Genomic DNA, 27,323 nt, shown 5'->3' with positions numbered 1-27,323 from the left:
TATCACCAGCCCTAGGAAATCTCTCCACATCAATGCTAATAACCTTTTTTAATGTTCATTCTGTTGAGCATAGATTAATGTCATCAGCAAGAGCTAGCTAAACCTTTTTTAATGATGTATCTATTTAAACCGCTGCAGCTCCTGTTCAAATGGCTTTTTAACCATTTCCACAAGTGGTTTCATTTAAGGCTTGTCTACAACATAATCTTGAAAAAAAAATCTGCACATCTGTTCAAAAGCAGGCTAACTATATATAGAACATAAAATGAGTTTACAAACGAGAGGTCCGGGCCATTCAGCCCATCTTGCTTGTTTGGTTGTTAGTAGTTTATTGATCCCAAAATCTCATCAAGCAGCTTCTTGAAGGATCCCTGGGCGTCAACTTCAACAACATAACTGGGGAGTTGGTTCCACACTCCCACAATTCTCTGTAAAATAGTGCCTCCTATTTTCTGTTTTGAATGCTCTTTTATCTAATTTCCATTTGTGACCCCTGGTCCTCGTTTCTTTTTTCAGGTCAAAAAGTCAGTACGTTTTAGAATTCTGAATTCTTGAATCAGACCGACTCATAGTCTTCTTTGTTCAAGACTGAATAGGCTAAAACAATTGAATCTGTCTGTATATGACATGCCTTTTAAACCAGTAATAATTCTGGTCGCTCTTCTTTGCGCTCTTTCTAGGACAGCAATATCCTTTTTGTAGCGAGGTGACTAGAACTGAACACAATATTCAAGATGAGGTCTTACTAATGCATTGTACAGTTTTAACATTACTTCCCTTGATTTAAATTCAACACTTTTCACAATGTATCCAAGCATCTTGTTGGCCTTTTTTATAGCTTCCCCACATTGTCTAGATGAAGACATTTCTGAGTCAACAAAAACCCATGTTTTCATAAATTCCTCATTGTCTACTTTCAATTCAATGCTTTTTTTTTTTAAATCTAGAAGTAAAAAACAACCCTCCGTTATTTTCAAGTTAAAGAGTTGAACAGACGATCAGCAGAAAAGATCAAGACATTAAGCAGAATTCTCCAGCTATATGGATCCTGAATTATCATATCTACAATAGTTCCCAGCTGCCAGGCATATAATTTGGAGGCTATGTGGTCCAGTGGTCAAAGAAACAGGCTTGTAATCAGGAGGTCACCGGTTCAAACCCTGGCTCAGCCACAGACTTGTGAGACCCTGAGCAAGTCACTTAACCTCCTTGTGCTCTTTCTTTCAGGTGAGACGTTGTTGTGACTGCAATTGATACACAGTTCACACACCCTAGTCTCTGTAAGTCACCTGGGATAAAGGCGTCTTCTAAATAAACAAACAAATAATAAATCCCCAGGACAGTATGTGTAAAAGAGCAGTATGTTTAGAGAATATGCCATGAAAAACCATGACTTCCGATATTTATCATGAATGGACAAGGCGAAAACAAACGAACAAACCTCTTGGAAATGTAGCCACGTGAGTGGTATGAACAATACAATTAACCTGAATAATTAATAGGAAATGGTGATTAGGAGGTCAATTACTTGGTAAACCTACCATACATAAGACTAGGAAAATACATGATTTGCTTTTAATACATATAGTTTACTTTTAAAACAGGCATGGGGCCAAGCTCCCACTAACTAGAGCTGCACAGAAACAATTATTGAGTGCTCCACAGAAATGATATGTTGACAATCAGGTGAGGGTTATTGGTGTTAATTTACCATTTAAATGTGAAACAAGTGAAGTAACAGCTCTTTGGGTCTGTGGTGATTGTTGCTTAATTTTCATTGACTGTGGAGAACAGCAGCCATCACAAATCCAAGGAGCTGTTTCTCCACTTTAAATGTAGCCTTCATGGCATAGAAGCCACTCACCTGCGGGATGACTCGGCCTGCTCGCTGTCATCCGAGCTGCTTCCAATGGATATCCTGTCTGTCAATCTCTTTCTCTACTCTAGGCTGTGCATTGCTTCCTGCTTTTGTCTTTCGTTTTGCGTTTGCCCTCTCCGCTGCTTCTTCCCGAGTCTCATTGCCCCTGCCGGGCCTGGCTCCACCGTCCAGGTTCCTCGTAGGTCAGAGGGGACCCCCGGCCACACCTGTTCTTTCGCAGCTTGTACGCTTTAGCCTCAGCGAGGCTCTAATCTATACTCCTTTGTCTTATCCTAACATTCTTCCCCTTTTCCTCCAGGTCCTGCGTGCATCCAGTGGGTGCCCGGCTGTCACTTCAGGGCTCGCGCCTGATGGAGGTCGGTTCTACGGATGGGACCTGTCGATCTTTTTCTTTTCCAGGTCCGGGTTCCTTTCTGTCCCTCCGGGGTAGCCGGGTCTCCCTACCACCAGGCAAGCTGCTGGGACGGGTCCTTCACTATCCATGTTGTCCTCTACTCTCCACAACCGCTCAAGCAGCTAGCGGACCTCCAAGCAGTAGGGGACCTGTCCTGTCTGTTCGACTTTGTTACTAACACTCTGTTGCCCAAGTCCCACAAGCACTCCATTCCCGACCGCCTTTGCAGGCGCCCCGTGAAATGGTATACTAACAGCAATCCTTGATTTCAGTGGAGAGCTCATTCTGAATAATTGGTTTGTGTAGCAGCAGTTAGTAATAGCTTGCCCATCTGCCTAAATGACTCCTGTTCCATACATTGGTTAAGGTTTAAGATTGTTTTTCATGTACATTGATTTCATTATATGACTGCAGTTTTTACATTTGCATCAGAGAGATCTGTTCATATAAAGCACACAAAAATACAGTAAAAGAAAATACCCCTACCCCCAAATTTAACTGTCACTATCAAACTACCTGTTACTATTATTTCAACACCTTTTCTTACGCACCCTCTAGTGACCTCTAGTGGCTACTACATCCAACGCTCACCGGCCTGAACTAAAAGGTAATATGCAGTAATGTTTTAACCTATATTTCATACATAAATGAAAATTTCTGTATTTTCCTCACTTTGTCTTAAAATGACCTATTAAAACTTAACGAGCAAAAATTGGGCAGAATTTTCTATTTTACTGTGTGTGAGTTAAGTGTATTGCAACCCTGTCTAGGTCAGGTTAAACTGATACACCGTTGTGTTTCTTTTCAGATATGTATTTCCCTAGCAACAGTTTATCTGTTGCCTCAGTGCCTTATCAGCTTTTACAGATTTTAAGCACTGCTTTTTACCTCTTACTTATTTCTACCTCTTTTATAACAAATTAATAGAGAAGTCTTAAAGAGGTGGGGGCTTACAATCACTAGTTAATATTTGCCAAATGAGTTATAGATCAGAGCCTTTCTATACTGTACACAAACCTTTGGTTCAGGTAAAGTGTTTCTATCCAAAGCCCCTTGTATACACTGGTGAGAACAACCCCTTTGAAGATTCTGACATGAAATTGGCTTGCTTTTGGAACTGGCTCTCAGTAGGCCTACTACAAATTATTCTAATTCTAACAAATGGTAAACATTGTTTCAATGAAACAGAATGGTGACTGCTGGCCATTAAAAAAGTATTGCGGTCTGTGGGTTTTCGAAATAAGATATTCTCCAATTTACTGTTCAACTTAATAATTATTAATATATCTAAGAAGTGAATACTTGTTTGGGAAAATCCATAGTAAAACAAGAAATGCACCTTTTAAAAGGGTTGTTTGTCTCATTTGGGATGCTTAATTCAGGGAAAACTTTCACCCCATTGATTTAATAAAATAGATTTTCAAAAAGTAATTTTTATTTTACAAAAAAAAAAATAGGAGGTAGTCTATTCACAGGTCTCTTATTTAAAACAATTTCATTGCCAATAATCCTTCAACATGTGAGACAATGGTGTAAAGACTCCCCACATCCAATGCGACTAGAATTGAATTAGCTAGCATATTGTCATATTGAGCTCTACTATCTCAAAAATGAGACAAATCCCTAATGAGGTACGGATATAACAAAGTCAACAAAGGCTCTGGTAAGGAATTACTTACTTCACAGCCTATCGACACCACTCTGCTTAATTGAATATGTAGCATGCCAGTCTTTGACTCTGCTATAGATTGACAATGTAATTGGGCCTCCTGCTCACATATAAATTCATCTAACTTCACAGTAGCACAAGTTACTCTTATTTACTCACTTGGTTATTTTACCAACTAATACAATCCTGCATTATTAAAGCTCAGCATAATTATTTTTTATTTAAGATCTTTTTTTTTTTTTTTTAATCACATGATCCTTCTGTCTTTTCAAGATCAAAAAGTTCCCAAACAAACTTTGGTTTTCACTTCACAGGGAACAATTTTCTGCTTTCTTGCATGAAGCATATCAAATAAAATATTTAAAGTAAGGATGTAGCCGAACAGTTATGTATTTTCCAGACACTCGCATAACTATTTAAAGGAGTTATTATTTGAAGTCTCTCATTTTGTAAGGTGCGAGTGTTGGATGATTAGAGATGCTTCAGTGACCTAAGAAATGTAAACAAGATTAGGCCAGGCATATCGGAAAAAGAAAGTGCTTGTTAAGTTATACTTTGGAGACAATTTTATGGAGATCACAGATGCACAAGCTTGCATCTCAAAACAAATTGTAGATTAGTTTCATAATTTCTACGTACTGTAAAAACCTTTGTATAAATCTATTTTCTAGGTATTTTTAGGGGGTCCTAAATAGGGGGAGCGACTAATACACTGGTGTGACCTATAGGCTTTTTCCTGAAATTGTTGTCTCAAAAAAAGGCAGGGGGGGGGGGGGGGGGGGGGTTACGACTTATACACCGGTTTTTACGGTAAGTGCATTGTGTCTCGTGTGTCACTGTAAGCAGGAAGACATTACTCTCTAGTCCCTTTGTAACTGCATGTGCTTCATTGTTCATGGAAGGGTTGTTCTGGTTAAGCACACGACATTTGTGAGATGTCAGTTTCTAATGCAGTTACACCCAATACCTTGGACCATGAGGAGGGATCAGGCAAAAATGAAATATGAAAGAGATGAATCAGACTGTAAGTAAGACTGAAAAGCTCATGGTTCCCTTATTAAGACATCATCCCGGATGCTGAGGTCTGCTCCCTGGTAAAAATCTAAATAATTTCTGAACTTCAAGCACTGTTCTGTCAAAAAATATAGGCGAATCACGCAAAAGTAAGATTAACGATATTTCTGTTTACTTGAATATTTTACGGCCAGGAGATATTTTTTGGGGGAAAAAAAAAAAATCAAAACTTTGGCTTGGGATTTCAATTCAGTTTAGGACATGGATAATTTATTATTTTCAGGCTATTGCTATTTTTAGTGTTCATTTCTGATTTCAAATTGACCTTAACACCCTTGACAGCCCAAGTCAATTTAAAGAGTGTGACTAACTAACTGTATAACTTGATTACATTAGCACATGCATTTCAATACTTGCAACAGTAATGAATTATGCTATAGAAGCTATACATTTACATTTGTACTGCACACACACACTCAACAGAATTTTAAAAAAGTTACACTAAACACAATTTAAAACCTAAAAGTTGGGTTTGACCTACTACACGTTTATAACCTGGGTCTTGATATTGTTAAACCAGAGCTTCATCACTTTCAAAGATATTGCATTAAATTGACATATTCTGAAAAGATTTTTTGAGAACCCATTGAGACCTACCAGAGCTCTTCCTTATGCCCACCAATGGGTCACAAACCACTGATTTAAAACCATGCTCTAAATAATTCAGCAGAAGCTTCTAAGTTCTAAAAGTAAAAACTTAATTTATATTAATATTAAACAGTAAAATCCTAGAGGACATGTGAACATTTAATTAGTCTTGCATGTTTTTTTTTTTTTTTTCTGGTAACACCAACTTTTAATTGTACAAAGTTCAACTTCTGGTGTGTGCATAAATTAAGGATACCCCCCCCATATAAGGCATTTATAGGTCTCCTTCTAAAGTATTTAAATCTACTTCTAAAAAGACTTGTAAACCTATCAACTTGAGATTAACTATATGATTCTGCTTTTCAAAAATTAGAACAGAACTGCTGGGCCTTGCTTACAGGGTGACTTCAAACGGGTTGAAACAAGATTTTTCTCTATTGGACTCTTCTATAGTGATGAATAAACTTGCTCATTATAAAAGCTGCATTAATGCATTTTAAAAAATGTTTTATTTTTAATGATATGTTCTGTTAAGTGAGCATAAAAAATAGAAACTTTTCTAGTGATGATTAGATGGAGAACCTTCCTTCAAGAAATTGTCGAAATTCAAGCACATTAAAAAAAATGTAACTTCTAACTAATCGATCATTTATGGATAACATAATCAACTGTATTCCATCATTTTCCCTTACTGCAAAATTAATTTTGGGGTTATTAACTGGTTGTGAGACATGGCCTTGAAGTGGTCAAAAACAGTAGTCCAATTTGAACATATAGCCAATCTTATACTATAAAATAGATGCAGTGTCTTAATTAGATGATTTCTTGGATAAATCAAGGTAGCTATTCAATTGCATCTTCACCGCTGCACTAACCTTGCCGTTTGCTACAGAGCCACAGTGCATACTGGCAGCAGCAAATCCAGTCGTGCAATCAAGCAGAACAGGTGAGTGCGGCAGTGCAGAAGTCGTCCCTATGGCCCCACTATACCTATGAGGCTTCTGAGGAACAGTGTTAGAATTAAAATAACCACTGTTTACAGGAGAGTATTTGTAAGTGGTCTGTGTTGCTCTATTGATTTGACTGTTTAAAAAAAACGTTTCTCAGAATCTCTTCAGTTCTGCAATGTTGAGTGTACACTGAAGTTAAGCAAGCATCGTAACATAGATTGTTAACATATGAATTAATCTGAAACAGTGCGCTGAGATAGCAATACTTCTGTAAGCAATTGTATTACTTCTTGAAACCTGTAACTGTTATTAATCATTTCCAGTTAGAAGGACATTTGCAAACAGTTACCTTTCTGGGACCTAAAGGTATTTTAGAACTGCAACAAGTTAGCACTTGAACAAAAAGATCTACAAATGTTATCATCTCCTGTCAGAGAAGTATATTTATCCTGCTGTATCAAAGATAATGATGTTCGTAGAATTCACACTGCAGACAGAGCAGACGACTTCTGGTTGGGTTACTGTGTTTGTGTTCAATAAATAATGCAACTAGTCCCCCTTAAAGAGTAAGTAGTGGGGTTCCAAAAAATATATGGTTACACGCCCCCATGTGTCCTACAATTGTTTAAATAACTTACCTGTAATTTTTCTTTTTATTGTTAACATCCTGACAACTTCTTACACTTATAGCTTTAAAGTCTGTTTTTTTTTTTCAAAGTCCAATCTAGAGCACTGATAGTGTAAGGATTATTGCCCACATTATCAAACTGGTAACACAGCAATTACGATCCATGATGTGGTACGGAACAGAAAAGCCAGAGCACTTAGTATTATGTTTTTTTTAATTGCTCTTCCTGCAGTGATTTAGAGGACAGATCTCAAACCTCAGTGCACTAGTGTGTCAGAATGTAAACAATGAAAAGAGAAATTATAGCTATATTATTTAAACAGTTGTAGCAACACACGAGGGTGTACAACGTTGTTTTTTGGAACCCTGCTACTTACTCTCAAGTCCTTTGTTAATACAATACTTGTAACAAGGCTACTTTACATGTACATGTGTAGGAATTTTAAACTTTACCACTGGTGTACAACTCACTCGGTTCCAGTTCATACAAAGAGCAGATATTTTAAATGTTGTAGTCAAGTTAGTTTGACAGTTGAGAGGCTACCAATAATGCAGTTCAGAAGGAAACACTGATCAATACCTTTTCTATTCAGGACACTGATGGAGCCGGGACTATGATGTTGCTGTAGGTTGAACCAGGAGCCAAGAATGGGCTTGAGATTTAGAAACATTGTACATTTTACCAGAATAGTTTAGAGGAAAAAAAAGGAGAATCAAAATGAGACAAACACAGCATTACAATATTCACTGGTTTTAAAGGTACCACAACATTTTATATACTGGGTTGTTAAAAAGAAATATGGGTGCTCATTAACAAAAATGAGAAGGAAAAAAAAATTACAACTAAATATATTACAGTATTGTCAAGATCACAGATAATGCTACTCATTGGTCTTGTCTCTCTTTTGTTTGCAACTGTAAATATTGGTAAAGGAACCCCATTACTTAGGAAGTTTCATGTTCAGAGATTGAATTTCCTCATGAATAATTTAAACAAATGTAGATACAAGTCACAGAGCAAAATAAATCACAAATGTGTATCTTAATGAACCCTCCTACATTATAGAAGTGAAGGGCAATTAAACTGTACACAATACACAATTTATACAGCCAAATTTAGATATGGAAAAAATGGACAATGAACCAAGTTCAATTTGTTTCGCATGAACAAGTAGAAGATAATGCAGGAACAAGTGATGGCTGCGTGGAACATTTTGGTGACATCAAAACACACACACAAAACACACTGTATTCATCAAGAACTTGCTGATAACGGTTAGTATTCTGGATTTAACATGGAGCCTTATTTAAATAGTTCCAGCTCCCACCCCTTCAAATGTTATTTATTAATAACTTGCTTATCAACATTGTGAAGGAAGTTGTATTCAAATATTACATTATTCTATCTATATATATAAAGATGCTTTACATTCAGTGCTGATAACAACAAAGCATACATGCATAAAATTGATTCTGTGTACAATAAGTAGGTCTCCGCAGCCCCTCTATGAACACAATAAAGAACACAAAAAAGTAACATAGTGCTTCAAGTCTCGGCCAACTGTGGTCATAAGCATTAACTGATGGTAACAGTAACCATAATGCAACTGTAAGCGCAAACTTACCTGTGATTTTATGAACAGTAAGAATCTTGCTGTGGTGGACAGAGGTTTTCATTTTTTTGTTTGGACAACTCCTGTAATGGTTTCCAGGCAGGGAGGCCTATTCCACACTGAACATCTTTCATTTCAATGTTTCAGTTGTTTAACCTTCATGGTCTAGAAAGCATGTGCATTCCTACCTTAAAAAGAGGCTTTGTGCATAAACCTTGACTTAACATTTTTCAGAAGCAGCAGCCCATCTTGTCACCTAAGCATGCTTTATTGACACATGTCTCATTCACTTCAGCTTTTTACGAATGACACATAAAAGGAATCGACTAAAAAGGTTAATGGTCACCGAGTCAGGATTTTATTTCACAGAGTTTTAGAATATCATACAGTAAACAAGATTTCTGCAAAAGTTAATTTATCCATAGTGGTGTACTTCATAAAAATAGTTGCTCACTTGCAGTCTTTGTGACTATTAATACATGGAATCATATTTATAGAGATACAACTGTACAAGGTAAATACACCGCTAACACCAAACAGCAATATTTATCTGAATGGGGTTTATGTAACGTGCCATCTTTCACAGACTTGCTTTTTAAAAATTTATTACAGCTGACAGAAAATAGCTCACACAGTAAAAGCTGTGAACTGTGCAATGTAGAGCTGAAGATACCATCATCTATGCCTCTTTATACATGGAAAATATGACAGCAATAATACGTTAGGTACGTGCATTACACTACAGAAGCATTGTCCAAAACTTGAGTTAGTTAGTGGCAAGTTGTACAGCATTTCTGGGTGAAGGGGTAAAGCATAAAACAGTCCTACAGTTTGTTCCTTTGTCACCAGTACAGAATGTACCGGGTTGTCAACAAACATCCACAAATTTTTGTGCTTGTATATTTTGATCCCTTGTGTGTTCAATTGAATAGATCAAAGCTGTAAGAACTCGCCTTTCATGTTTCCCAAGGCTTCTATGATATGCCACTAGGATACCGATTGCACACTGCTGAAGAACTTGTATTGCATCAATTTAGCTCCATCACTTGCTGCAACATTTGGATCATAAGGGAAAGCTTTTGTTCGCCTTCTGTTAACCTTGAATGAAGATTCTTGGTATGGCACATCCAATTGCAAGGATAAAAATAGACAGGAAAGTTAACATTTTCTGGGAATATTGAATTAACAGTTAAATGGGACCGAACTTCAATAAATCTATCTTAAATAAATAAATAATTTTCATATATCAAAAGGAATATATCATTCTTATATCATTTTATCTACAAGTACAGTAGGTAGGTTATCAGAACATTAGAAACAGTTGTTTACTCTAACCCCACTGATTTATCAGGTGTATGTAATAAGGCATATTAAAAATATGGGAACAGCACTCTGAAGTAGCTATACAGCCCCAGATCTCAGACAATGATATGGTCCTACACTGGGGCATTAGAAATATGCCAATGTCTTTTTGAAAATCTCTCCAGTTTAAGTTCTTAATAACAGTTCAGAAAGAAACCTTCAGTTCCTACCTTATATGTTTTTGGCAAAAGAGTACAGAAAAAAAAAAGGTCCAAAAAATATTACATTTTGTTCTCTGGTATTTCTAATCACCCCTGCTTATGTGCACACCTAATCCAAGAACCTAATGACAAAACCTTATCGTGTTAACATAACTAATGCTAGAAATAAAAGTGCTGGAACACTCACACATAGCAGAAATTCTATGAAACACTGTGGTACAGGAGCACAAAACCATTTTAAATTCTTGTCTGAAATTGCTGAAAAGAATTTGATTATGCTTTATGACTGAAATCTAGGCAGTAAGCTAGGGATCAAAACCGACTATCAGCCTACTAATCCAAAGGCACCTATGCTACCTCATTTCCATACATGGTGTGCCATTCTACTGATTAAATTGTTCAGTACTCTGCTATACACTATTTTTGTAATTAACGGCATTCTTTTTGAGGTTATGAAACGTACAAACGTATTATCCTATGAGTCAAACTAAACAGGGCATGAATGGCTGACTGGAAAAGTGCTGGGATGGTTTACAGAACTGATGCTGCCTTTCCCCCGGTACCAGATCTAAACACTACGGAGCTACCAAGGAATGAGTGTGTACCTGTTGGCAGTTCTTTTACTGATTTCAATAATTTAATGTTTTATTATGTATCATTCTGTTATTTTTGGCGACTTACCTTTAAAAAGATTTAACAAGATATAAATAAAAAAAAAATATATATATATATATATATATATATATATATATATATATATATATCAGGATTGGCAAATTGTGATTTTGTAATGGACAACACAGCTTTTGTCTGCTGTATAGAACCTCCCCAGCAATGCTCTTCAAACCCACAGTATATTCCCCTTGGCACTCCATACCTTTTGATATTTGATATTGTATACCCTTAATAGATTATAGCAGACACCTAGAAAATGCTTTGGGAGTTCTAAATAACTCACAATAATTTTCTCCAAAGCAGTGCAACTTTTCCAGTGAGCAAGTGAGAATGGAAACTGTAATGTACGTTATCTGAAGTGTTAGTATTCCATTTGTGTCTCAGGCTCAGGAATACTGTTAGTCAGTCTATATATTTTCAGATGAGCATATTTACAATAGTTAATTCCGTATTATATTTATTTTTGTTTAAGCATTATGCTGTTAGAGATATCCCCCATTTCAGTGCTTTCTCAGTACAGTTGCATTTAAGGCAGAGTTCAGATAGTGGATATCCTTTGTGCACAGTTTTTTCTTGATAAATGATGATGCAAATCCTTCATAATCTTGCTTGATAAGACAGTTTCCAGTTCTAAAAATAAGCTGCAGTGCTTAAGACTGTTTCTCAACTTTTCACTTCATCAGTTTGATTCCTTCCTAGCTGCCGTAGCCCATGTAGTGAAACGTAGGACCCTATTTGAGTTCCTGAATGTAACCGGTCAGTTACATAAATCTGTTTGCATCCTTATGCCCTCATCAGACTTTATGCACATTCTACTGTAGTTTTAAAAGTGAATGCTTCCAGTTATTAAGGTGGTGGGTGTATATTATCTTAAAATAATAGAAATAAAATATAATATAAATACAACTGTAATAAAAAAAAAAAGTGGAGTATTTGTCTTGTATTTAATACAGGTGGCAAAGTGATTATGATTATGCAATTCTTTTTTATCTGCTCACAGTGGAAGTTCCAGACTTCAAAGCAACAGGTAGCTTGTCAGAGCCTGGGATTTTCCACGGTCCAGGTGACACAGTGTACTTCCTAGCTGTACTACTACTACGACTACTAAAGCTGGGAGTGCAGTTGTCTGAACTGGAATGACCTTCATTGGGGTTCCTTGTAGGTTCCCCATCAGGTTTCTTCTTGGCCTGGTCTGTGTTGCTCTTGAGGAAACTGCCATTATTTTGAGCATCTCCACTTTCGTTTAGCTGGGTGTTGTTTTCTAGTGTTTCTGTAGTTTTTTTCTCTCTGGCAATATTGTTCTCCCCACTTCTCCCCAGAGACCGTCCTCTGTTGGTTTCAAGAGATTCGGATAGCCCCATCTGCTTGTGAACAGTCCCACCATACACATGTTCCTCTGCTCCGTTCTCCGGTGTGCTCTTCCTCCCAGCTGCCTTGCCTTCTGAAGTGGACCGGCCACCTCTTGCTTTGCTGCTGTTGCTGCTGCTTCTCCTCTCAGTGGACTTTTTCCCAGAAGCCTGATCAGTCTTGAGAGGGTCTGATTTCCTTGGGCTTTCAGAACGCTTGTTTGTCTCCACTGTACTTGTCTCCTTGCCACCTGCTGAACGCTCCTTCCTCCTCACCACCTCATGCTTCCCTTTAGTGTCCAATGCTGGCTCCAGTGGTAGCTGGTGAATGGGATCAGAGGGTGGAACTTGATGAGATGAAGGTAATGGCATGATCATGGTGTCAAGGGAAGGTGCTACTTCCGGCAAACCTGAGGAGGCTGTAGAGGGAGGATCCCAGGAGGTTGGGCTGTCGGCTGTAAAAACAACACAACACTTTTAGGGGTATAGCTTGACTGAGATTGTTTGGTCATTGCAATCAAATGACTAGTCCCTTTTTAAGAAGATCACAGTTAGCCCTCCTAATCAAGTTCTCATTACAATCATAATTGTAGGAGTCATATGTACTACAATGCTTTCTACTGCAAATGCCTTTTTTATTCATTTGTCCATCAAAACAATATCTGGCCACTAAGTGCACTGTACAAAAACGATTTGGTGAACTTTGAAAGCAACCGATTTCTAATAGCAATCTATAGAATCGGTGCAGAGCAGCACACTTTTTTAAGTGCACAGATTGAGAACCACTGTGATCATCTCATGTGGAATTTATCTAAAATGCCACTTTCCAGTTTCCTGCTTCTTTTTTAAATTGTAATTTAATCTACAGCCAGGCCAACATTGCCCAAGTTTTCAGCTTGTTTAAAAAGACGTTAATAGTCAGCTGTGATACAGAATTATAAGACAAATGGTTTACAAGAATAATCAGACAGTGTCAAACATTAACTTTATAAAGCAACTAACAAAAATACCTTTTAGGCATGCTGGCTATTTATTTAAAGGAAATATTTAAGAAACTAGGTAATCAGAAGTTGTTAGTTCATAATGAGGACTGAAGTTATTTGAAGTGTGGATACATACACACCCATTACTTCAAAGTTAGGAGTACTTTTATTTTTACTACATTTGTGTATAACAAATGTAAAATCCAAAGAAACAGATAATCGTGGCCAAATTAGGACAACAATGTTTTGCATTAAGTGTGATACAAACTTTCCAATTGATAACAAATTATCTTTACAAATGCATTTGTAAATATAGTGCTGTGCGGTACAAGCAGATATCCAATCCACAAGAGGTTAGAGCTGCTTCTCACGAGTCTAGAAATCAGCATGTATCTTAAACAGCACCCTTCACTGTAATAACAAACCATACCTATCCAAATCATCTACACCATGAACAATTTAATGAACCATTTGCACAAAATCCCAGCTCAATTACAGCTAGATTTTAATTGTCATGAATCTGCTCAGTCATCTGTAAACAGGCGCTAACTGTCTGAACCAGCTTTGACCCTTATACATACATGTCACAGTCAGATGAGAGGCACAGATGGAATGCAAAGTGTGCCTTCAAAAAGACTGGGGCAGAATATACAGTAGAACTGAGTAAAAGCTATGCTTTACCTTTCTAATTCTAAAAAATAAAAAGCAACTTGTGTTCTAAGTTTGCTTTTGGCCTCAAGAGGTTAGCTGTTCGACAGCTTAAAAGGGGTTGGTCTCAGCCCAACATCATATTCAGTCTTTATTTCGTCAATATTTCAGGGGCAAAATCCAGACAAATGTATGTATGTACATGACTGACTCAGATTTGGACCCTATTGGAACTGACTTAGTCATGGTATAAGGGCTTATCTTTGTAAACGTAATGCATTTTTAACTGAGCATCAAGTGGCAATTACATGACAGATCCCTCAACCCAGAGAAAATCCCCAGGAAAACAGGTGGAACACATGGTCTGCTGCTCTCAGGAGCTTCAGGGTGTTTTAATACAGCCAGGTCTTTTTTGAGCTGCAATTTACACTAGCTGCTGACTCATCATGCTGAAAAGTTCTGAATGAGAGTCTGGAAATTGAAAATACAAGAATTGAGAAACTGGGATGATACCAAATGCCTTGAGGTATCTTTTTTTTGTATATAAAAAGGAAGAAATTCAATGAAATCATTATAATTTCCACTACTAATCCCGATACATTTTCAAGAGTTAGAGTGAAAGAGAGAGATTACAATTCAGTTAAGTGAAAAAAATGAAGCTCCAATACTTTATTTCTATTACATTTTAAATATGTTGCTGTAAAAATGCTAATTTAATGTTGAAGGTGGCATATTTGTTACTTAATAAAATATTGCCTTGGATTAACAACTCCAGATTATAAATTCTGGATTGGCACCGAATACAATGGTGTTTTTTCTTTATAACAGACAAGTAAAAACTAGGAAATGTATTCTATTATTTGATTCATGGCAATACAGCTGATCAAGTCATTTGAACTTGCAAAACAAGTAAACACTAACATTATTTAAACAGTAAAAAAAAATCTAATTCAAAAGGACAAGTGATTTGATTATACCTAATCGATTTGCAATGAATTACATTAGCAAAAGCAGAAGTTTACTTTGTAAATGTGCAACCCCTGTTCACATACCACTGGCTCATAGATGACTCATTTGGGTTAGTTCAACTTGTTAGAGCACCCTTTTTAGAAAGTGCAATAAAACTAAAATTGCACAGTAGATGATGAAAAACTGTAACCACTATAACAAGCAAGCATTAATTAGACATTCGGCTGTAGTACTCGCAAGTCTATTTTAAATCATATAAAACCCAATGTGTAAGCTACTAAACATTGTACAGATTTTTTATTACATACTTAACTTGTTGGCGACTGCACATTAAACATCTTTGAATGATACGCAGCTCAACAACGGTCAGAGAAACTCAGCTGACGAACTGTATAAAATTGAAAAAGAAAGTCCAAACATGCCTCTGCCCACTGGAATTTCAAATGGAATTTATATATATGGTTAGAATGGTTATAGTTATATATACACAACATAAATATAGTAATTAACAACACAAATATAGAGTTAGCAAATTGCTGGATTGTATCAATTACAGTAACATATTGAGGGCACGCTCACACCACCAAACACAAACCAACTGAATCTGACTGAGAGGCAGGGTCTCACGGCTGATTTATAAACCATCTCAGATATGACTGTCTACATTACATTACTGTACCGCTGTGATTATGTCAACTAACAGCCCTGTTGCTGCTGTCCCCCGTGGATGCTAAACTATATATATATATATATATATATATATATATATATATATATATATATATATATATATATATATATATAATTCTCAAGCCACAAGAAATGAATTTCCAAGTCTATAGAAGTGAATCCTTACAATATACACCTCCTAAGAAGAGCAAAGTGCACCTGCAACAGTGTACTTATTAACATCTCCATTTAGTTGATAGTCTGGGTAGTTTAAAAGCGCACTGATTAAAAACAAGAATGCTACATCATATTTAGTAATCTGTGCTAAATCATCTTTTTTTTAAAGTTTTTAACAGGGTATTTTAGCTTTCATGTTCAAACTGTTTGTCACTTTTTGACAGTTAATCAATAATGTTCTGTTTCAGTTAACACTGTTCTTTCTAGGCAGACAGCTGAAACAGACATTATTACCAACAAAGATTTAAAAAAAACTGTCTGCTGTACACGAAGTTCAGTATGAATATCAATAAGGATTCATTTCATGGTGGTCTCAAAGTGGTGCCTACCAGTGGCATCCACACAGCTGAGGAGCCTCCTCTCATGCAGCACACACATACATATATAAACACTTTTAACTTTTAATCAACGTGAACAACAGTTACTTAAACAAAATAATTTAATTCCTTTAAATCTTAATTCCTTTAAAACTTCCCCTCCCTACGAAATCAAACGCTTCCCCCTCAAAATATATAAAACTACTGTCTGTCCTTTTGCTTGACTGTGGAACGGTGCTTCTTTTTATTTTAATTTTTTTAAAACGGGCATCATCACTTATTTTACTAAAAGCGAGATTGCTGTCTCACATTTTTTTGTGCAAACTCCTTTATCAGGCTTTCACATCTAAATTGCCTGACACTCTCCCCTGGGTCATTGAACATCTAAGGTAGTTTTTGATCAATTTCAGTTTTGAAAAGGACCTTTCTGCACTCGCCACAGTAACTGGTATAGTCAAAAAGAACTTCAAAACACTAGGCAGTGTAGCTTTATGTTTAAAAAATAAAAGCTCCATTAGATATTTAATTGTACAACCAGCAATCTGTTGTATTTCGTCTTTCAATACAGTTCTGAATGACAGTAGCTGTGTAGAAAAGTCTGGAGATAAATCCCCTTCATACTGAGCTGCCAGAGACTCGGCTGACTTAAATAGTGCATCGTCATTACTACTAAGAAGTTCAGAAGGACATATAAAATGAAACCGCTGCACTATAGTGTTCATTCCACAGAAACAGGTTTTCAGCTGAGCAACAATAATGTCAATGTTGGTGAAGACCACAGCTACCTTGAAATGTTCCTCAGGGTTAGTTAATCTTTGGTCTTCACAGCGTTCATCAAAATGTTTTTATGTACGTCGTAATCGTTTTCGGTAAACTTTTGTTCAATTCCCCAACTACTTGCAAGTGAAGATGTGGTAGCTTTAGTTTACACGCTTTAGGAAGCAGTTTGGATAAAGGTCTCGGTTGCACTATTTAACATTTTAGCTGCTAGAAAAAGGTCCACGTCCTTAGACTGAAGCAGTTTCGATACAATGTTTACAGTCTCTAGTTCTTTGGACTAATTAACTCACAACCTAAACTGAAAAATGTGAACTGAATAAAATGCCTGTTAACACTCGTTGGTTCTGCAGAATGAATCCTACGGGGCAAGGACATGCACAAAGCATTGACCCGCCCCCTGATGCTGATTGGTCGCAGGACCAGGAAAATTGCCAGGGAAAAATATATATACACCACAACATTTTAAACCAATTAAGATTGACAGATTGTCTTCCACTCTGAGGCTTCCTGTCTTCCAATCTGAGGGGGCTTACGTTACCCCACTGGTGCTTACCACTTTTACATTTCTGGTAAACACTGCATTACTCGACATAGGTCAAGGTCTATACCTTGAAGGTAAGAGAGATCAGAACCACTGCCTTCTAATGGATTTTCAAATCTCTTTTCAATATTGACTATTTTCTCCACTATACAGTAGCTACTGTAGTTTACAGCAGCCATGTTTATATAATTTAGTTTTTATCTTCACTCTAATTCTATAGCATGTAACATGTAAAATCCATGGTTAAATGCAAAACACAGTAACACAAGATTGAAAAGCTACATGGACATCTGCTGTTGGATAGTATCTGCTGTACTCAGAACTAGCTGTGACGATTTGTGAGGTTTATAATTCTGTTTTTACCAGCCGTATCCATTAGAATTGCTTAATAGTACTGCAGCTGATCATGTGCAACAACCATTCCAACTGAATCGTTTGAACAGCTGCTAGGGCAGCTTTACATAGCATTGTATTATATAAGAGTGGATGTGCCACACATGAGGCTGGGATGTGGATGGGATATACAAATTCTGAGATGTATCCTGGGAAATAAGACTGCATTCCTAGTTTATGCTGTGACTGTTTTGCCCCATTGCGGGTGGTGAACGTAGTGTGGAATAATTCTGCACCACTGAGTCAGTACACATTACTGCTAAAGTGCACCATATATTTTCATTAGTCTGTAATCCATATAAAAAAATACATGGATTACAGATTTAAAAATATTTTAAATATATCCCATATGTTTAAAATATATATAGAAAAGGGGCCTATTTCTATATATGAAAAGTATAAGGATCATATTTTTCTACCATATATTCAAAATGTTTGTTCCATAAGGGGTTATCCACTTGATAGTACATACAGTACGTTATAACTCTGCTGCTTGTGCTAAACATTTCACTGGTTGAGACACATTAAAGTACACTACTCCAGTCTTTTTTTTCTGCTATGCATTAAGATGCAGCTCTCTTAGCAATCTCTATTACATTAGCCATAAATCAACAGTTTAAGCCCAGTGAGATAAATACACTATTAGTAAATGAAATTGCTTTGTTTCAACTGGATTGCAAAGTGTAAAAAAGAAATTGGATTCCATGAAAATGTCTTTTTCAGCACTTATAAAAAGCAATTTAAATATATTTTCACATGATGGCAAATATGGCCAGTGATTTACCTCTTATAGATCAGCTATTTCTTTGGAGGGTTAAACCTACATATTGTAGCATGCCACCCCCCTGGGGGACCTGGTACAACTACCTGAGAAGGCTAGAGGGATGTCTCTGGCCAATTAACAGGCAGCAATGCCATTTTTGGCTCAGTGAGGGGCAACGCAAAGGCAGTGTGTTGAGAGTACATGGACACACTACAGGGATATGATGGTCCCCATGGGTGTTTTAAGGGCAACTTAGGCTGCACTCAGTAAGAAGAGGGGCGTAGTGTACATGTTAGGGAGTTAAGAACAATAATTAAAGGTAACTGCAATTTCGAATAAAACATGTGTTCCAGACCTCCTGTACCCGTGGACACCCCCCTTTGATTCAATATTCATAGATCTGCTGTACCCCTTCCCAAAACATGAACTAGTAGTTAAAACAGTAAGTTATGTTTAAGTGTTTGCATACCACTCTAAACCTGCTTTTGGAATTGTCACATGAGCATGAAGTGCTTTCCAGGGTCTTTGAACTTTTGACTTTTTTTTAACTCTGGAACATAGAGTAACTCAGTGAGGCACAAATGCACTATGTAGTCCTGAAACTTAATAGAGAGCATTGCTGCCCATATAGGTATATTCATATTGTCTGTCAAATTTAAAACATCATGGCTGCAATGTCAAACATTTCATAGGACTTAAGCAATTCACTTAAAATATTAATTATGAATCAGGGATTTGAAGATTTTATAGGTTCACAAATGTTGTCAAATGTGTTTATATACAAGCATACGAGCAGATTTTTTGAAGAAACTGTGGTTGCATGGGAAATAGCAGCATATGTTTCATTTAATCAATTATGTGAACAGTACTACATTTCTTAGAATTTAAAATCTACACAATTTATTCTCCACTGGATTCAGTTTTACCCCAGTGTTTTTTTGCTCACTGTGAGGTTGTTTTTCTGAAGCCCCTTTCACACTGGCACTCCTACCTGGGTCCCGACCTGTTCTAACTACCTGGGTCACAATCCTGTGTAATGTGAAATCACGTACGATGTGGGTCGACACGCTTTGACCTTGGCTGTGTGAGATAAAATGTATGCTGGCCGTTCGTAAGCTGATGCAGTAACAAATAGCCACGCCTGTGTGAAGGTTTACCTTCCACCAAGAGCATTTCTGTTTAACCATATTTTTTAAGATTGAGAACCACCAGGAGCCAGATTGCAGCAGAGATGAAGAAACATTTTCTCTAATCAACATTTGGGCCAACAGTTCAATCCAGAGACGCTTGGATGGAAACGTCCTTAACAAGTTGCTTCCGGGGCACCGATACTCGCATTGTGTCCTTGAGTCTGTCACCCAGGTCAACCCTGCTTTATCAAAAGCAGTGTGAAATCACGTAGCCGACCCGCATGATACCAGGCCTTGAGCTGGGTAGGATCTGACCCGGGTAGATCACGCCAGTGTGAAAGAGCTTAAGTGGGAGGGAACCTGACTAACAGGGTAAGTAAAAACTAAACTTGAGATAGCAACTACAATTATGTATAAATAGTGTTCTGTGTTTTCTGTATTTATCTTTTTAAAAAAATCTGGGAATTTTTCGGAGTTTATTTTGCATATATTAGAATATGGATAAAAAATCAGTCAAGAATTGTTTTTAATTGAAACATTGGTACCAAAATTGGGGGGAAAAAAATCTCAGTATGTACACTTTACATGTGGAATATGATGCATAGCAATAGAACATGTACCTCAATGCAGCAGTATTTACAGCGCTATGCATCCTCTGCCTCATATGACCCACTTCAGCTATTTTTGCCTTTTGTATACTTCAAACACTCGTTTTCTTTTGAATATTCATAAACTGATTTATGGTTTCTCCTCATTCCTCATCCACTAAAAAAAAAATATTTTCATGTAAGTATTTCAATTTAGTTTTTGATCAAGCTAGCAGTTACTACGCCCAGCAATAGCCACAATAACCAGACTTTGATTGGCCAACATAATCAGGTGATAATGTGTTTGTGAAGTGACAGACAACAAGTTTGAACGTTATTTGATCCTATAACGTCTAAACGTCTGCTGTATCCTAGGATACAGTGTAGGTCTGCTTATTACAATGTCAGAGTCAAAATAAAACAACATTTCAATCAAAATATTGTGCATTTCCTAAAAAATAGTACTGGGAAAAAATTGAGTAACAGGCAAAAATCGGGTATAAATCAGTAAAAACCGACATCCAGTTAAAAAAAAAAAAAATCCTGTAGTTTTTCGGTAAAATTCAGAATAAACCGCAAACGCGGAACACTATACACAAACAACGTACTGCTCCCGTTTAATAATTAAATATTGAGTAACTATGTGCTTTTATCTCTGTAATTTGAAGTCACGTTTATTCTACATAATGCCAAGAGACTTTTTGAAAAAATATTTTAATGGATGCAGTCAATTGCTTTTAGAGGTGGTTGAAAAAAAGGACATTTTTGGTGGAATTATTTAAAGCACGGTAAACAATGAACTACGCAGAAACAACAACAGAGGATGTTAGAGAACACACAGAATACTAGAGAACATTTAAGAGGTAAGAAATAAAGCTAGTTGGTATAAAGTATTAATTTAAACACGCTACAGTACCTATGCCAGTCCTTATTAACGTACCATCCCTGGTGTTAGCTCTGAATCCTGCTGTATTAGAGTATAGATATCTCTTAAACGGAGCTACATTTATAACTGATAATAAACTACCATAATGACAAACAAATAAAAAACATCTATTTGTCTCATCCTGGAGAAAATGCTTACAGAATTCAAAAAAGGATTTCAGATTAAATCAAATATTTTTTGTTTGCTCTATTTGATAAGAAATAATTTTGAACAGCACGGCAGCAGTTTACAAAACACTGAATTGAATAGTTTGGCTTAGGCCAACAGAATGCTTTTTTCACAAACCTCCTGCACAATTCCACCATTGTTAGGTATGTGAACGGCTCATGACAGATTTGATAGTGCCCATGTGACAGACAGGCACCAACAGCAGGTAAGTACTTTCATGGATTATATTTATATACTTCATATATTATGGAAAAACAGACACAAACAATATTTTTATTTTAAGTTTGATACTCACAAAACTGTTTCAAATAGTTGCTAGCCTCTTCAAGCTTTGTGAAAGGGGCGCTTTATCTCCACCTTCATATGTAAAATGTTACAATCTGAAGTGCAGGTTATTCATAGATATTCTTTTATAAATATTGTGATCTTAACAGACCAGCTGGGTTAGAAATCCACACCATTTCCCCTTCCAATTAAACATTGTTGCCACTAACCCAAAGAGGGAGCCATGGTTTTCTTAACAAGAGTACTGGTACTGTATAATAAACCAACAGGTTAAAGTGAAGTTTCAGTAAATTAGAAAAGAAGTATTGAATGGTAATATGCATGCAGATTTTACAAACCGTGTCTTTAGAGTGGCCCGATAGGAAGAAATATGGGGAGCCATGCTTGTCACTTTTCATGCACATGGACAGGCTGGAAGGTACCATTCCTAAAGGAAGGGGAGGAACAGCCTAGGACCAATCATTAGAATTAACAGAAACAGTGACATTAAGACAGAATGTTATTTATAGTACTGTTAGTTCAAAGTTATTCTTGAGAGAATGTTGAAAATACAGGTTGGAGTTTAACATTAAACAGAATATTAATATGCAAATACATGCTTTTTTTTTTTTTTTTTTTTTTTTAGCAACAAGGTTCCAGTACATTTTCAAATGAAGTAAACAAGGTGTTCTGAGATGCTTGGAAAGCAGCTATGATTAATGAGGTGCTAATTATGCCAAAAGGACAAAGTTATTAATCCCTAGTTAGCCTCCCGCTGACAAAAACAAGATTTCTATTTCTCAGCCAGTTTGTCATTAAAAGCCTCTGTGTCCCTATCACCTGCTGATAACTGGATAACACACAATTAATTTAACCTTTGTTTGAAAGCAGCAGTGCTGCAGATCACCAAAGAATCTGCTTATCAACCAAGCATGTTTTAATTTTAAGCTTTGTTTATTTAGATTTTATTGGGTTGTCACGACTTTGGTTTGAATCACCACAAAATCTGAGTTATGTATCAAACAAATGTACCAAAAAAGTTATGAAATGGTCCAATGTAAATCTACAATGTATTTTTAAGTTTCTTCAAAGAAATAAAAAGACGACGCAGGGGTCTATTCAAATGATCTAAACATTGGTGGATCTAAATAACACTGCTGTTTAATTCATTAAAGTAGGGCCCTTTCATGTATTTTACTTATTTTTACAAACTTTAATATCAGCCTTATATTAATAATCTAATCCATAAAAGAACCCCACAGCAAAACAGTTCTTAAAATGTTTCTATATCCACCAGAAGGTAAATTAAGGCATGAATAATATATATTTAATAGAATAAATATTCTGATGTTTTTTTTCTGCAGAAAAGGGTTTTGGTTTGAAAAAACGTGGTGCGCTGTCCTCCGATTCAGTGCAATATCAGATACAGATACACTACTCAAGTCTCGAGATATACGGCTCTCGTCAATTTAGCTGTTCTGCCTAACTTGCAAGAAAAGACACTCGCAGCCCCTTTCACACTGGCACTCCTACCCAGTTCCAGACTATCCGGAGTCATAATCCTGTGTAGTGTGAAACCAGGTATCTGGGTCGTACCCAGGTCCCAGTGACCCACCTGAGGATGTGGGTGTACATGCTTTGCCCCAGGTTGAGCGAGACAAAATGCTTGATGGCCGTTCGTGAGCTGACGCAATAACAAACAGCCATGTCTGCGTGAAGGTTTCAATTCAGCAAGGAACATTTCTGTTTATTCTGTTTAGCCATATTTTTGTTTATTGAGACACACCATGAGCCAGCAGCAGGGATGAAGAAATATTTGCTCTAATCAACATTTGGGCCGACTGTTCAATCCACAGAAGCTTGGATGGAAGCATCAGTAACAAGCTGCTTCCGAGGCATTGTGATACGCGCAGGTCAACCCTGCTTTATTCAAAGCAGTGTAAATTCACATACCATGACACCGGGTCATGCCCAGGTAGGTTCTGACCTGGGTAGAGCATGCCAGTGTGAAAGGGGCTCACCAGAAGAGCAACCAGAGGCCTCCATGGGCAGGCTGTTTGCAGTGTCTTTACATTATATAACAGCAGGCTGATTAATGCGTTGTCAATTCCACAATCACTCTCCCCAGCTGTGAGGAGGGCACTTGAAGAACCCTGACTGCCATGTGTGACTAGCTAAAGTTAGCTTTTTAACATCAGAAACAGAGCTGTGAAAAACAGCTGGGACTCTGTAAGAAAGACAGCACGTCCTCTGATATGGAGGCTGTGTAATAATTATAATATTGCTGGTAGCTGACTTACTGACTTAATAGCAATGATATGAAATGTGTTACATACACATTTCCCCTTTATGTCATGTCTGGAGGCAGATTGGAATTTCATATGGTACAGAGATGAATTTGAGGCTGGATTAACAGTGCAGATGGAAAAATGACAATAGTAGCTTTATCTGGTATTATTGCCTGTCATCATTTGTACTATGTTATTAAACAACAATTTCTTACTGCATCTTCCATAAATGCCTTCTCTTAGCTTGGCGACTGCAAAAAATAATTTTGCTGGAACTGGACTGCACTTTCAGGAAATGCAAAGTGTTCTACAGTTAATTTCCTTTTTATGTTCTCTGAACGACTGTCTGGTATTTTTCTGGGAGTTATAATACAACATGCTGTGATAATGGATGGAGATTCTGTGTTGCAATGACTTTACCATATTCAATATAAACCACTAACTTCTGAAGAGACCTCATAAAAAAAATAATTTCCAACTCACTGAACACTAATACATCAGGCTTTAAATCTGCACGTCAAATGGCGGCATATTGTGGAAGCTGTAAATCGTTATATTCTGGATTTACTTGGGGGCTTGCCTGTTGTCTTCTCCTGTATATTGTTATGATATTAAGCTAAAACAGACTTACAAATCTCATTACAAAATAAACTAAACGATCATTTTAATAATAGCTTTTCAGAACTTATTTAGCCAATTCCCCTTTCATTCATTAGTATTGCTTACAATTCACTCCTTCTTTAATTGTTTTTGAGTGTGTTACAAGTTTCACCAAGCCTGCTGATGGAAAACAGCTGTACTGGTGGGGTTTAAAAACACGTCCTGCTGCACAGGACTGAAGGCAGGGGGACCCTAACACATCATCTCACACAATACATTTCTGTTGTAACTGCAACATATCATAAAAGAAAGAACAGTGGGTGTGGCATGAACAGGTGGAGACATATTTTGCTGTTTCTTTAGTTGTTTCTTTACCCTGTTGCCAAGCCAAGTCACTGCAATATTTGTAATTGATTACGGAGGGTCTAAATGCTTTTGTAGCTTATCTGTCTGGAACTGAACTCTTGCAATTTGAAGACCACTGTAACATTATCAGTGTCATCCAGTCTCAAATTTGACTAGCAAGTATAAATAAGGAACTAATGTAATGACAAATGAGACAATTACATGTGACAATGAATACATAGATGGAGGTCCAACACTAAGTGTTACTTGACACGGCCTTTGTTGTTTGATATGAAAATGTAACTGCAACACCAAGCAATCTCAGCCACGCCTTGAACGGAATTTAAGTTTCAATTGTTACTTAAAAATCATGACACAATCAAGCGTTATTGTAAGTACTTGTAAGTGCAGTTAATAAAGACAAGAATTGATATGCTTCAAGGTCTTTATTGTAAATGCTAGTTAGAAGAAGAAGAAGAAGAATGTGAAAACCCACCATACTCTGGGACCTGCCCTGTCCCTCTCTTGAGCAACAGACGCACTCTTCTGCCTCCTGATTTGATGAGCTCAATTGCTCTGGCATGGGTCATATCTCTCGTACTCTCACCGTTGATTTCTATGATTTGATCACCAACCTGTCAGTGAAAAGAATATCATGTTAAAAGTGTCTTAGTACACTGGGAAACAAAAAGGAAAAAAATATATCCTAGGTTATAAAAGAACATAAGAAAACGGGATCGAGAAATGGTCATTCAGCCCATCAAGGCTTGTCCCTTGTTAGCACACCTTTCTCCCATACTGGGGGACCTAATTTAAAAGCACAGAATCAAGTTTTTTTTGTAATGTTCCTATTGTTTTAAAACCTAGTACTTCACTTGGTCAGTTATTCCATGCATTTATAACTCTCAAAGTGCTTCCTACCTTCTGTTCTAAACTTACTTTTACTCAGCTTCCATTTATGCCCCCTTGTTCTTCTCTCTATGCTAAACTTAAAGTAGTGTCTTTATCTATGCCATTTATGATTTTAAAAGACTTCAATCATGTCCCCTTTCCCTTCTTTTTGCTAGACTGAAGAGATGTCATTATTTTAAGCTGTCCTCATAGCTCATGTCATTAGGACCTGGGATCTGCCTCGTTGCCCTTCACTGTACCTTTTCCAGTGCAATGATGTCTTTTTTGTACTGAGGTGACCAAAACTGCACACAGTATTCTAGGTGGGGTCTAACTAGGGCATTGTATAATCTCAGCGTAACCTCTCTAGACTTGTATTCCATGCTTTTTGCAACACATACATAGCCTAACATTCTATTTGCCTTTTTAATTGCCTCACCACAATGGCGACATACTTTTAATGATGACTTCACCATAACCCTGAGATCCTTTTCAAAGTTTCAGCCTCTATTTTCATCCTGATAATTTTATACCTATAACATGGATTACTACAAGCAATACTTTACATTTCTTAACATTAAAATACATATGCCACAAGTTTGCCCAGTTACATAGAAGGTCAAACTCTGTTTGAATTAGGTGGGCTGTGGATTTAGAGTCCACTACTCCCCCAAGTTTGGTATCATCTGCAAATTTAACAAATCTTGCAATGTGTATATTGGTCTAAGTCATTTATATAAATAAAGAACTGTAATGGTCCAAGTTCAGAACATTGCAGTACCCCACTAAGTACATCCCCCAAACCGCTTTTACGCCTTTCACAATTACTCTCTGCTTTTTAACAAGTTCTGTATCCAATTGCATGTCCTCCCCTGTATTTCTGCTGATTTTATTTTTGTACAAGTCTTTCACGTTGAACATTTGAAAATCAAGATAAATAATATCAGACGCATTGCCATCATCTACATTAGCTCCGACATCCTAAAAAATGCAGGTTAGTTAAGCATGACCTCTCTTTTGAATAGATGCTGGCTAACTCCTATCACATTGTTGCTGTATAATAGTCTTCAAGCATACCTCTTAATATTGCTTCCATCAATGTGCATGTTATGGAAGTTAAACTAATGGGTCTGTAATGACCTGTGTCTGTCTTAACCACCTTTTTAAATAATGGCACAACATTTGCAAGCTTCTAGTCTTCAGGGACCTCACCTGTTTCCACAGAACTATTCACGATAGTAACCAGTGGTTTACATATTTCTACCCTTGTTTCCTTAATCACCCTTGGATAAATCTAATTTGGGACAGGTGATTTGTTATTTTTAAGCTTCTGTAGTTTATTTAATATATCTCTATTCACTGATGCTGAAAACTTTAAGACCTGTGTGTGTGCAACCAGGCAGCACTGGCAACATATTATTTGTATCCTTTCTGGTGAAAACATAAAAAAAATACTATTTGTTTA

The 27,323-nt window shown here is 36.9% G+C and overlaps 2 protein-coding genes across 8 annotated transcripts in view; one reads left to right on the top strand and one right to left on the bottom strand.

Moving 5' to 3' along the window:
- Positions 1–2,975, top strand: part of LOC121318359 (protein PHTF2-like) — an 87,738-nt gene extending 84,763 nt beyond the window's left edge. For all 7 annotated transcript variants that reach the window (XM_041254928.1, XM_041254927.1, XM_041254924.1 and 4 more), the window contains one exon: positions 2,178–2,975. In XM_041254928.1, coding sequence (XP_041110862.1) covers positions 2,178–2,309 — 132 coding nt within the window. In that variant the 3' untranslated portion in view covers positions 2,310–2,975. The remainder of the gene's footprint in view (positions 1–2,177) is intronic.
- Positions 2,976–12,640: 9,665 nt separating this feature from the next.
- LOC121318358 (membrane-associated guanylate kinase, WW and PDZ domain-containing protein 2-like) overlaps positions 12,641–27,323 on the bottom strand; it is a 208,162-nt gene continuing 193,479 nt past the window's right edge. The window contains exons 20-22 of the mRNA XM_041254921.1: positions 25,464–25,602; positions 22,094–22,182; positions 12,641–12,794 (exon numbers count right to left, since the gene is read on the bottom strand). Of these exons, the coding sequence (XP_041110855.1) occupies positions 12,735–12,794; positions 22,094–22,182; positions 25,464–25,602 (288 nt within the window). The 3' untranslated portion in view covers positions 12,641–12,734. The remainder of the gene's footprint in view (positions 12,795–22,093; positions 22,183–25,463; positions 25,603–27,323) is intronic.

Source organism: Polyodon spathula, chromosome 7, assembly GCF_017654505.1.
Source record: "Polyodon spathula isolate WHYD16114869_AA chromosome 7, ASM1765450v1, whole genome shotgun sequence".
In the NCBI taxonomy this organism is placed as follows: Eukaryota; Metazoa; Chordata; class Actinopteri; order Acipenseriformes; family Polyodontidae; genus Polyodon; species Polyodon spathula.
This window is presented reverse-complemented; position numbering and strand designations above follow the sequence as displayed.